General features: G+C 43.1%; 1 protein-coding gene across 1 annotated transcript in view; it reads left to right on the top strand.

The window, feature by feature from the left end:
* cald1a (caldesmon 1a) overlaps positions 1–12,693 on the top strand; it is a 40,572-nt gene that overhangs the window by 17,380 nt on the left and 10,499 nt on the right. Inside the window, exons 3-9 of the mRNA XM_031865855.1 lie at positions 4,242–4,379; positions 6,400–6,835; positions 6,922–6,954; positions 7,047–7,271; positions 8,676–8,782; positions 9,289–9,556; positions 11,208–11,345. Of these exons, the coding sequence (XP_031721715.1) occupies positions 4,242–4,379; positions 6,400–6,835; positions 6,922–6,954; positions 7,047–7,271; positions 8,676–8,782; positions 9,289–9,556; positions 11,208–11,345 (1,345 nt within the window). The remainder of the gene's footprint in view (positions 1–4,241; positions 4,380–6,399; positions 6,836–6,921; positions 6,955–7,046; positions 7,272–8,675; positions 8,783–9,288; positions 9,557–11,207; positions 11,346–12,693) is intronic.

The following is a 12,693-nucleotide window of genomic DNA, read 5'->3' as shown; positions in this document are numbered from 1 at the left end:
TTTGCCATTTCCCTCTGTCTCCTCCTCCTCCGTCTTTCTTGTCACACTCCGTCTCCTCCTCTCATTCTGTATGCGTCCCCTCTATCCTTTTCTTCTCCCCTGGGTGTCAATGTCTTTCTTCTCCATCTCCTTTCTCCTCCCTGTCATCCTCCCACCACATCACCCTTCTCCCCATCTTCTTCCACTTTCATTTTCAATCCTTCGCCCCCCTTATTCTTCTCCTCTTCCTTCCCGTTCTCTCCCAAAACTTCTCCTCATTCCCTTTTACTTACATACCTTCCTTCTTCTCATCTTCCCCTTGCTTCTCTCTTCTGATCTTGTTCTTCCAGAGATATTTTCAAATCCACATCCTTGTCCTCTTCCCTCCTAACCCAATCTCTTGTTCTCCATCTCCTTCTCAGTCTCCTCTTCCTTCTCCAGCTCCACCATCCTCGTCTTCCTCCAATTTCCCCTGTTCGTTCTTCACATCTGCGCTGTCCCCTCCCCCCCGAGGGACCAGGAAGGGCCGAGGAAATAACACCCATCCTCCGTGAATAAGCCATGCCAAACAATCCACGCCCTGGTTGAATGGACCGTTCCAAACTTGACCCTGTCCTGCATCGTAAACCTGTTGGTTCTGTCAGGAAGAGCGAGGCAGATAGAGGGATAGAGATATGGATGGAGAGGTTGAGCCACGTACATGTCAACTTCTAACTCACAAAATCAGCTTGGAAAGGAGTTAAGCTATTGTTGCTGATTTCTTTAAGCCAAATCTTACTCTTTTACTCCCCAAAAGAAGTAGAAATGTTATATTTATGTTTTAAATGCAGTCGAGTCGAATTTTAACGTTGTGTGTCCTTGGAGCCGGCCCAGCAGAGCACAGGGTGGGGAAGAGAGACAGGCGGGGTACGTTGTGGGTCTTTGGGCCGGCAGAAGGAAGGGAAATAGTCCAGAGAGGCCAGCGTGGGAATGGGTCAGCATTTCTGACAGTGTAAGAAGAGCCCCCACCCTCTTTCCCTCTCCCTCACCATCCCTTACTTCTCTCCCCTCCCCTTTGTTCACAGCAGCTTTTCTTTTCGGTCTTCCTCTCTACTTTTCTCCCTCCCTCCCTTCCCTCTGTCCTTCTCCTCTTGAGGAGGGGTGAAGAAGTCTTTTCTCATGGGCTTTTCCCAAATTGTTTTCGCTGACATTTCTGAGATATTTTGCTGTAAAGAAAATATTTGGACATATTTCTCCCTAATAGGCTCGCTGATGGCGATATTTTGGGGCGCTGGTGCTTTTCACGCGAGTTACTTTGTGGATGCAGAATCCTGCCTGAATCAGCTTTACTGTACTTTGCAGCAAAAATTGCCAAATTTATGCACATGCGTGACAAGACTTTTAATTTCCTCTTCAGCTGCCTCATGGAAAGCTAAGTGCATATTAGCTGTCAGACAATACTGTGCAGTTTTGCTTTCCTTACATACTGTACTTGGCCACCCAAGAAAAGGGCATCTGTTGCATCCTATATTCTGACAGACCCACATACCTGAAGCTTATAACTGTGGCTGCACATCATTCTGAGCAAAGATGTCTAGTATGATTAAACCTGTAGATTACTCCTTTTTCCATTATCGTGCACACCCTTTCCGTTTCCCACTTCTCCTTTTCATCCTCACTCTCCATTTCACTTGCTCTTTCTTTTTCACTCTTTTTTTTTTCTTCCCCTGTCCCCGCTTCCACCTATCTCCATATTTCTGTGTCAGTATGCTGATAGAATTTGGGGCCTAGGTAGGGAAGGGGATATTAAATCAGGGCTTTGGTTGTGTACGCGTCTCTAGCCAAGGCGGTGATTGACAGGAATGCTAATTCAGCTTTTAGGAGTTTGTTCTTCTGTCCTACTGAGGAATCTTTAACCCTGAGATTGTCGTCTTCACCGCCACCAAGGTCTCTTTTGTTCCATTTTTAGCTGTTGTCTTTTTCTCTTTCTCATGACATTTTGGTGCCGTTTCTGGGATGGCGCAGTCCTCTGGGAGCGAAGGCAGTTTTTTTTTTTTTTTTTTTCACAGAACCAACATTTCACTCTGGCATTTTAAATAAGAGTTAATGTACTCTCTACTGCAGGGGAACTCAGTTGAAGTTGATAGAATATAAATGAAGTTGAAAAAAAAAGAAGATGTGGGAGGGTATATTTAAAGCAAGACTGTAACTGTTGAAAGAAGAAATAACACTTTCTTCCTCTTAAAAGTAAAAAAAAATTGAATTACAAAGCAAAGAAAACCTGTTTGTTGCAGCTTTGCTTGGTCTGATGTGGCCCGTAGCTCATTGTGGCTAATGTAAGTCAGTGTGCTGACTTTCTGACTGTCCTCTACTTGTGCTTTGTCATGCTACCTTTTAGCATTCACCATTATATATTGTCATTGTAAGTTGTGGCCACAGTGGATGGTTGAAAAGAGTCAAACTAATCTGAATAAGAACAGTTTTCTGACCTTAAAAATGCTGAATTGTCAGAACGAAGCACACACATGCACATGTGTAAATCATTGCCTGACGTCACCGATGTCACTGTCCCGTAGGTCCATCTTGGGCGTTAACAGATAAATCTGCTCTGTTATGACAACATTCCTCATCTGAGAGAAAGAAACGGGAGACGGCAAGAACAGCAGAGGGGAAGGAAAGGAAGAAGGAAACTGTTGTTCACAAGCTGTAAAACCTCACATAAACCAAAGCAGCTTGAGCTCGGCTCACCACACATGTTGCAATTAACATGCAATAGCACGCTTTGCTGGCTGACCTCAAAGGCGGCGCTGTGATGTCAGGTAGCTAGGCATGTGGTTAGCGGTGGGAGTGTAAAGGTCAGTCGGGGCGACACAGATCAAGCATGGAGCCGAGTTCATAGATGTCAGGTGGTCAGAAAAACAGCAGTTTGGGAACTAATTTGATTATTGGAATAAAAGGAAAACTGTCGAACTGTTGTTAGATATGCACGGTTTATGGTTCTTTGATTTATAATACCATAGCAATCATTCTGTACTTTTTGGGTGTAGTCATTTCCCTAAACTTGTCTACTTCCATTTCTGTCAGACATTCTGAACTTTACAAAGTGACTTTGCTCCAGAAAGAAAAGGCCTCGTTGTTGCTTTCAATCAAATTTCAGCACATAAATATACAGTAGCTGACGAGCCAAACTAGATTGTGAACAATGGAGTTGTGTTGATGATTTTATGCAGCCGCACCCTTTGCTTAAACCACCGCATGTCTGCTTTAGATTTTGCACTATTAAGGATATGGGCGGTTTGTTTTTACAGCTGATTTATCCCTTTTAATGGCAGAGTAGGAGTATGGAGAGAGTAGAAAGAAGCAGTTTTCAAATAAATAAATACACAGCAAGCAGTTGGTTAGCTTAGCCTAGCATAAATACGTCAACGGCGGAAGCAGCCAACAAAAAATAAATGGATCAAAGGTGTGAAGGTATTAATTATGCTCACAAGATATTAGGTGTTAATTGAGTAGTTTTAGAGATGCTGGTCAGCAGATTTAGTTTTACATTTGGGCAGAACCGTGGCTAGCCGTTCCCCCTGGCTCCCTGTGGTGTCGTATTTTGCGTACAGATATGAGCGTTGCATCAATCTTCTAATTCTCTGCAAGAAAGCAAACGTGTATTTCCAAAAGTGTCAAACTCTTATTTTTAAGAGAGAAGGTGCTGAAATGGTTGTCTCGGCAAAACTGGGGTTGTGTCTAGAATTTCATTAAAACAAGAGAATGTATCTACAAAACAAAGCTCGCTCCACGGATCTCTACGTTGTTTTGACACAAGATATGTTTTTTGACTTTAGTGTGTTTGATTTCTAGATTAAATATGGTATTAAATCCCTTGTAGAAATGTAAACATGTAAGGCTAGTGGTGGTTGTGCATTGCATAAACACACTCATACGCACACACCTCTACTTTTTGCTCTGTTCTAACACTGACCAGACCAGAAGCACTGTTTCTCTGGCTCCATGTTCTCCTCAGCCAAGCCAAGTCTCCGGACTGAGTTTTATCAGCTCGTGGAAACTGCAGCCACGATAAGAAGTATTGGTTGTTGCACAGCTAACAGGTCAGCTTGATAAGAGAGAAGAGAGAAAAAAGCTCAGACAAATCCACCAGGTTTGGTCACTGCGATGATTACAGTCCAGTTTAAGGAATTGTTCACTTTGAAGTTTCTAATCGGGAAGCTAAATTGAGGAAGAGGAGACTTAGGCGAAGGGTTCACAGTTTCTATCTCTCTCGTCTCCCTCAGGTTGGCGAGGAATGATGATGATGAGGAGGAGGCAGCCCGTGAGAGGAGGCGCAGGGCACGCCAGGAGAGGATGAAGGGCAGGGAGAGTGAGGAGCCCAGCGGACAACCAGACAGTCTGGTCATGACCAACAGCCACAGGTGACACACATATATTAAAACAGCTTCTGTCTGTGACAAATGTAAAGTCAACGGCCAACGGCTTAGCTCCCAATTTTGGTCCAGCTGAGGAGGCAAAAGAGGAAACAAGAAAAGGAGGAAAACTGTCACTGTAATATCACCCTGCCCAGTTTAAGTCCTGTTTCTGTGGGAAAAAATGTCAGGACAACTCAGAAGAACGTCCCAAAACTTATTTCACAACCTCTGCTTTAAAAAGAGGACAGTATATTGTAGCTTTTTAAGACTTCTGGGCGGTGGAGGAAGTTTTATTCTTTCATAAAACAATTGAGACTTTGCTGAGCTCTCAGCAACTGTTTTTTCTTTTCGTTCTTGCACAAGAAATATGTAGTTTACAATGGCAGATTTACCGTTTACCAAATTTATTCGGATTTTTGAATTCAGATAGAAATTTTTTTTAAAAGTACCCTTTCCAATTTCTGGCAGGCAGGTATCAGTTCTTCAAGCTGATATGACAACTGTTTCTGGCAGATTTGATTCGCTGTAGCTAATGTAGGTTTTAGATATGCACACAGGCTACATGTGATATCACGCAACATGTGGAGAAATCCACAGCGTGACAGGTCTGCTGTGCTTAGTTATGTTGGCAGCTGACATATTGTAACATTGTCAGGTGTTGAATGATTTTTCAAACAGTTCATTCTTTTTGCATTCTTTATTACATTTAAATCAACCAATTTGACAAGAATTGCCTCCACTTTCTGCCCAGCCTCAGCTGTCAATGTGACAAACAACTCATGATCTCATACCTATCCATCAGAAAGACATCGGAAAAACAAAGTTTCCGTTTCTGTGCCTTTTTCGAGGCTGTTGGATCTATCGTCTCGGCTTCAGTGGAAGTGGTGGGTTGCTCTGACATCTAGCAACACAGACGCCGCTTTGTGGACATGAATGTTTCCCCTCTATTAGCTCAGAGATACATCCTGGCCCAGTCAAACAACAAGGGGATTGTGCAGGAGGATGCTGAGACAGGACCCAGTGTTGAATATCCATTGTCAATTGAGGAGACGCAAGGATAATGTTTGCCAGACTTTTAGGTTTCATGCTGTTGAGTGAGGTGGATGGTATTTGGTGGATTGAAAGAGATAATAAATACGTAGATTTTAGCCATGCAGATGGTCAGCTGGACAGGTCCACCACTTTGGTCCAGACTTAAATATAAAAACAAGCATTTGGTGGATTGCCCTGAACTTTTATACAGATTTTCATGATTCCCAGAGGAGGAATCATTTTGACTTTGGTAAATCCTTGACTTTTCCTCTTGTATGTACAAAAGAACTATTGAGGAAGGATGAAAATGTAACTTGATACCTGGAATCTAAGAGTAATACACTCATTTTCTGTTTATTTTGAGGCATGACCAATAGTTTATTTTAAAGAATATCTGTGGTGAAGGCCTCTCAATGCAGCCAGTTGTCAGCATTCTCCACATACTGGCTAAATGACTGACCGATGTGGCAGCCATTTTTTCATTTCCTTTTGCAACCCAGAGAAGGTTTGATTGAACATTGTTGCTCTTTCAGCACCTTTTTTTGGAGTATTAGTGGCAAGTCACAGTCATGTGATGCATGATCAAGTGCCAAACATTTTGAGGGCATATGCTTTTGTTGAGTTTTGGGAATTAACATCTTTTCTGTAATTTCCACTGTTTGCCATGTCGGAGATCGAGTCCAAAGTGAGTCGATTTAGCACCGTTCTTTTGCTGTTTTGTTTAGTCCTCGTTAAAGCACCAAGTTTATGCTCATTCAGAATCACCTGCACATTAGTTACGAACATCCAAACCCGATAACTGCATGAAATTAACAACACAACGAATATCTTGCCACTAAACAACCATGGAACTGTTAGAGATTATACGCCTTGATCAAGAACCCCCAACATGGAGATAATATCATGCTTTCAGTTTTACAGCCGACGTCTGCTGCTCTGACCTCCAGGCTTCTTCCTCTTTAACAAAATGTTTGTCTCCTCTCTCTCCTCCCAGTGTGACAGAGACGGTGTCTGTGAGCAGCTCTTATGGAGGAGGCGGAGGTGAAGACGAGGACCAGGCCCTGCTGGATCGCATGGCCAAACGTGAGGAGCGACGGCAGAAGCGCATGCAGGAGGCTCTGGATAGACAAAAGGAGCTGGACCCCACCGCCACAGACAGCAATGACGGCATCGCCATGAAGAAAAACAACGTCGAGGAGGAGAGGCCATCTTCCTGGCGTAGGGGTCGTTCCCGTGACAATGAGGATGAAGAGGAGAAGACAGAGGCGTACAGCTCAAGGAGAGAGGAGAAGAAGCGAGAGGAGCCGAGGGAGGAAGAGGAGGCTGCTAACGAGGGTGGAGAGGAAGCAGATGAGGGTGTTGATGAAGAGGAGGAGCAGAAAGTGGAGGTGGTGGAGGACAAACCGAGAACATCTTACTTGAGAGAACAGGTGAGTCACCTGTTCATTTATTCAGCCATTTATTGGGTTGTTTTTGCAACTAACAGTCCCTGCAAATGTGATGCTTATGTCTTCAGGAATCTACCGAAGAACCTAAAATGCACAGCAAGGTATGGTCTTTGATTTGGTCACTTCCTAGTGCACATCTGTGAGGCAATCGCTGATCTTTCTTTCAAAGGACTGCTATAAACGTTTTTCATAGGAACTCGCTGAAGAAGAAACGCATTCAGTAGTCAGTGAGATTGCAAACCAAGCCAAGTCAACCAATTCAGAGGCTGAGGAGGTGTCAGTAGCATCAGAGGAGGCTGAGGAGGTACCTGAGGATGATAATGTAGATTATTCTTCAGAGAATAAGTCTGTGACTCTCATAAATGACTCTGAAGAGGACAATGAGGTATCTGAGATACTACACACAGTGGATAATGAGGTATCATTCATGTGGTAAGCTTTACAGTAGAGGTGTGATGCACAGCACAGAACATCTCTCTGGGTAACTTCAGTGTCTTGATGCATCTTTCAGGAGATGTGTAAACTGAAATCTTTCCAGATTAAGCCACAAAAGAATTCTTTTAATAAGGCTATCTTGTTGACTTGTGATTTATGTCGGAGCCAGACGCTGAAATTACCCAGACACCCCGTGTCGTCACAGTGTGGCTTGCACCATTTGCAAACTGGCGGTAACTTGAGCCTACGTTTTAGTGGTCACAGTGTTTTTCTGCACGTCTTCCATCTCAGCTATGAGAGCAGCAACACTTATTACACAGACTCCACTCCAAAGACTCTCTGCAGCAGAGGAACATAATGTAATTTAAAATAATGTGTGTGTTTACTGCAAGGACACATCATAAGATCATTGAGCCATCGTATCATGTGTCTACTTCCAGTCAAACGTTTTATAAAAATTCGAAATTACAAATGTCATACTTTTCCACAAGTATGTTTTTAACCAAGCAAACCCATGATCTGTTTTTTAATGCATCAATAAAGGCTTCCAATTTATCACACAACCCAAAACTTGCATCTTTCGAACTCTTCTCGACACAGTTGAATGTACACTTTACAATTTGATCTCTTGTGTCGCCTTCTCTTACATCGACAAACAAAACAGAACTAAGCATTTCATTTTGTGGTCAGTCCGGGTCTGTCCGACCTGTTTTGACGAGCGCTCCTCTTAGTTTCGAGAGCCTCTGATAATGTAAACAGAGATGCTCAGAGACACGACATGTTTCTTGGCTCTTTCCCTGTTAAGATGCATTTCTTGTGACGTTTCTTATTCTTCCTGTTTTTGAGCTGACATTTGCTCTCTATAGCACAGATTAATGCAAAGACTTAATTATAGTAAGTCATTAAAAAGAGTCTTAATGACTTTATCAAGACAGGTGTTAAGTAGGTCCACCAGCTCAGCCTATAGTATGTTAAAAATGCATAGACTGTGCTAGATAGCATCAAGAATGAGACAAATGCACCCTCGGTGCTACAGGTTAATAATATATGATGCTCGAAAAGCTTGACTGGCAGTGTACATATTGGGCTTGGACACATAATGATTATAATTTATAAAAGTTGAATGATGTATTCATGATGGTCAGAGATACAAAATATACAGCGGGGGACACTCCCATGGTGATCACATGTTGGGTAATCCGGTCTCACTAGTTATGCTGGAGTGGACTCTGTGTTATGTGACGTTCTGTGTTGTTTTGTTTGGGGTGTGCTCTCGTTCTCTTCCTCGTTCGACATCCCGCGATGTCACATGCCAGACTCATGCCCATTCAGCCTACCCACCAGTCGCACCGTTGCTCACTGTCCCCGTGGTTGTTTCTGTGTGCAGGTGAATGAGAGAGGCTGGGTCAGGGAGGATCAGGGGAGGCAGAACGGAGCGCTGCACGAGGAGGAGTCGACTCCCAACCAGCACAGGAAACCTGAGAGGACCCTCAGGTACACAGACGCAATAACACCGGGGCCAGCCAGGCCTGATGAATTATTCAAGAAACTCCATTTTCAACAAAGTTCATGTCCCAATTAAGAATGAGTGCCCAAACAAATCAAAAATAATGAACTGAATGAGATTTGTCCTATAGCTAAAATAGGAAAAATCAAAATAGTATATTCCATCTAATTCCACATATGTTCTCCTATTTACCGGAGATGCATCATTATGGATGCTTTATCCCTTTTTTCCCCCACATGCATTTTCAATATTTTCCCTCCTGGCTGATACTCATTACATAATTGTAGATATATATTTGTATATTGTGTGCACATTTGGTTCTGTCTGTGTGTGTTTTCTTCCAGTCCTTCCAGTGTCTGTTTAAATATTCAGTTTGTATCAAATGTCAAGTGTTAACCTGAACGTAAACCAGCTTTGCGTGCTACTTCCACGGTTTTTGTTGCTGTTGTGACCTGCATGTGTGCTCAAACCCGCATCTGTGTGTCTGTCCCAGTCGCGGCAGTGTGCGTTCCCCCGAGGTGTCCGCTGGTGACGACCAAGACGACGCTGCCCGTCTGGAGGCGGAGCGCAAGCTGGAGGAGCTGAAGCGCCGACGCGACGACGCGGAGAGCGAGGAGTTTGAGAGGATGAGGCAGAAGCAGCAAGAGGCCGAAGCCGAGCTGGAGGAGCTGAAGGTGAAGAGGGAGGAGAGGAGGAAGGTGCTGGAGGAGGAGGAGAGGCAGAAGAAGCAGGAGGAGGCGGAGAGAAAAGCCAGGGATGAGGTAAGGAGTGAGAGTCAGTCACTTTATCGATGCTGTTTGATCAGTTCAGCTCTGACTGCCTGTGTTTCTCTTCTCCCTTTTATCCAATTTCTTCTTCATGATTTGTTGAATTCAAACTGAAATATATTTTTATTTTTAGGAAATATACACTATAATGATGCAGGTACCGTACAAAGTTCAAAAGAGGATCCAAATGTTTTTAGACATATTTGAGGAAACAACGTCGAAGCTTCAGGCGCCTTAGACTGAAATCTGAGAGCAATTTCCATGGTGTGCTGCTAGCTGGAGCACAGAACCCTTTATAGCCTACGTATGGTAATACACAACTTATTCTATGGATTTAAGACAAGCAAGCTTAGAAATAAGATATGTGTGCATTTTAAGTTCAGTTTGATTTCAGTCTTATTTGTCTCATTTATTCCTCTTCACGTTATATCTTTAGATTTCACAGCCCACGTCCTTTTCCCTTGTTTTTCAAATCACCACTTTCATGTTGATTTAGCCTTTACACCTGTGTGAGCTGAAACCCATGCATCACACTCATGCTAGCGCCGCAGTGACGTTATCTCGCCATACTTCTCTGTTATCACGACTCCAGCTATTTGGGTCCCTATCTCATAACTCATGCATGTCATTCCTTCATCCACCTTTTACAACAAACCTCATCATTATGTATCTCAAATGTGATAACCTCCTTCTTCCTATGTGTTCAAATCTGTATTCAACCACGCAATGTCGTCCATTTTCCCCTTCATCCGCTCGCTCTGAGGCTCTGCGTTCTCGCTGTTACCCTGACTGGTCTTCTTTGTTGATCTCGGTTCTGAGTGTGGCGGCCCGTCTCTCGCTATTTGCCCCCGTTCTTCTCCTCTTGTGTGATGTTAATGAGGCCTTTTGGTTTGTAATTAAAAGATGGCCCAGAGATAGAGAGAGACTAATTAACCAAGACAAGGCTGCTGGAGTGGGGTGATACACTGCCAAGCACCAGCCCTCTTCTGAATACAGTACAAATGGTTCATACATTAATTGGGTTTTTTTTTAAACTGTTGATAGTCTGCATGTCTCAAGCTTTCCAAAATGCCTTTTTTTTTTTTTCCTGAGGCAGGTGATCACTGTAAATAAGAATTTGTTCAGAGCAATTTAATTTGTTCCTGGCCTGCTTCATTAGATAGAGTAAGTAAATCAATTAGAAAGTGGCACATAGCTATTGTCTGGGTTGGCTGCATTCCTGATTGTTGGTTGTCGGTCATGTTATGCTATTCAATATAATAACCCATAAACCACGGGAAAGTCATTCAGCGTATACCCAGTCCTTGAAAGATTTTGCATTTCCTGCTCACGACACTCTGGGTCTGTGAGTCCGTTCCGAGGGAAAATCTAGTTGTGCACAGGAAGCAGGCTTTAGGTTTCCAGCAGCAACAGCGGTTTGTTTAGAGTAAATACAAGAGCAATGTCGGCTTTAGCAGCAATATCCTGCACGGCTGGGCTGCCAAAAAACAGAGCGCCACCTAGGTATGCCTTAATGAAATTAACAAGCTCCCTGTCGACTCCAAATATGCTGCGAAACAAAAAAAATGACAACGCAAACTTAATTTCTTTCTCACACTGCATCTGCTGAACTGCCTCAACTCTCAACACATCTGTCTTGTCTCAGGAGGAGAAGAGGAAGATGAAGGAGGAGATTGAAAGGAGGAGAGCAGAGGCAGCTGAGAAGAGACAGAAGGTGGAGGACACTATGGACGGGGAGGGCAGACCCTTCAAGTGTGTCAGCCCTCGAGGCTCCTCTCTGAAGGTCGGTCCGCCATTTTTAACCTCCAACCTCTCCCTCTACGCATTCAACAGAAGAATGTCAGTGCTGTTTTATTGGCCAATTGACCGTTTTGGCTCATAGTTATTGTTGCTTCATACTATATACATATAAATATATATATATATATATATATATATTACATTCTTCAAACAGTTGGTCCTTGATTTTAGACGATTCAGTCTTGATGGTAACATGCATGCTGTTGTGCTAGAAGTATGTAAGTAGAAAAAGTAATCGTAGAAGCAATAATGTTCTTTAATGTTCTGCTTTTCAGAGCTAGTTAGTCCTAGTATTCTAAGTTTGATAGTGAAAAATGTGAAACCCTGTTTGGCTGCTTAACTTTCCAAAATCAAATAAAGATCATGCCAGAGCTGCTAACGTTACCCTACGCTCTTATTATAGTAGCATTATTTTATAGTAGCTCTTACTACAGCCTCCTGCATAGCTAAGCTATGATAAGACTATAGCTGCTCGAGGCAGGGCTTTAGTCAATTAATCAGACAATTTTTCATAAACACAGATTTTTCATTCCGATATTTTAAACAAGTGTAACTATAAAAAACTTTGCCTTTTTTTCTGTCTGTATATAAATCCGTCCAGTACAGTTGTCAGCCAAATGGATTCGATATAATAGTTCTCCAAAACCTGCAAATCCCACTCATCCGGCAGTGCAGCAAAGCTCAAGCTAAACATTCAAAATATTTGGAGAGATTAAGTGCCAGATGACCCGCTCCTGCCCTTCTCACCTCTTTTAGCTCTCTGCATGAAGTGTTATCTGACTGAGATGAAGGTGTTCAGAAATAGAAAGACCCTCAATGAACTAGGGGGAGAACTGGCAAGTTTTTCTGGATTTCATTTCGCTGTTCACTTTGAAATTCTGCTGACACGTCACCCTGTTTGTCACAAGCAACGCTGCAATAGGAAAAGCAGCCTGAATCAAACCCAGCGCGTGGCCCTCCCCACCTCACCCAAAGATAAATGTTTGTCACGGCGAAGGAACAGTTAATCAACTCAAATGTGAATAGATGTTGCCAACAGCCAACTCCCACACGCTGGAAATCGAGGGGGATTTTCAGCCAGTGGAGAAAATCAAATTAGTGACAGTTAGCAGTAATATCCATCTGGCCCGTCCTGGTGAGACTCCAGATTCATGGCTGAAAACAGGCCAGGGCTACATTCTTATGCTGCAGAAGTTAGGCCTACTTTCTGAAACCTCAATACAGTATTGAGGTTAAAACTGTGTTAATTGGATATTTCTCAACAGCGAATTGGTTTGAAGTGTTGTTGGTCAACAGAGTTAAAACTCAAATGCAGAAAGGCTTCTGTTTGA

The sequence above is a fragment of the Anarrhichthys ocellatus genome, unplaced genomic scaffold (assembly GCF_004355925.1).
Source record: "Anarrhichthys ocellatus isolate YVR2014 unplaced genomic scaffold, GSC_Weel_1.0 scaffold33, whole genome shotgun sequence".
Taxonomy (NCBI): Eukaryota; Metazoa; Chordata; class Actinopteri; order Perciformes; family Anarhichadidae; genus Anarrhichthys; species Anarrhichthys ocellatus.
The sequence above is the reverse complement of the archived record's forward strand: the minus strand, read 5'-3'. Positions and strand labels throughout refer to the sequence as shown.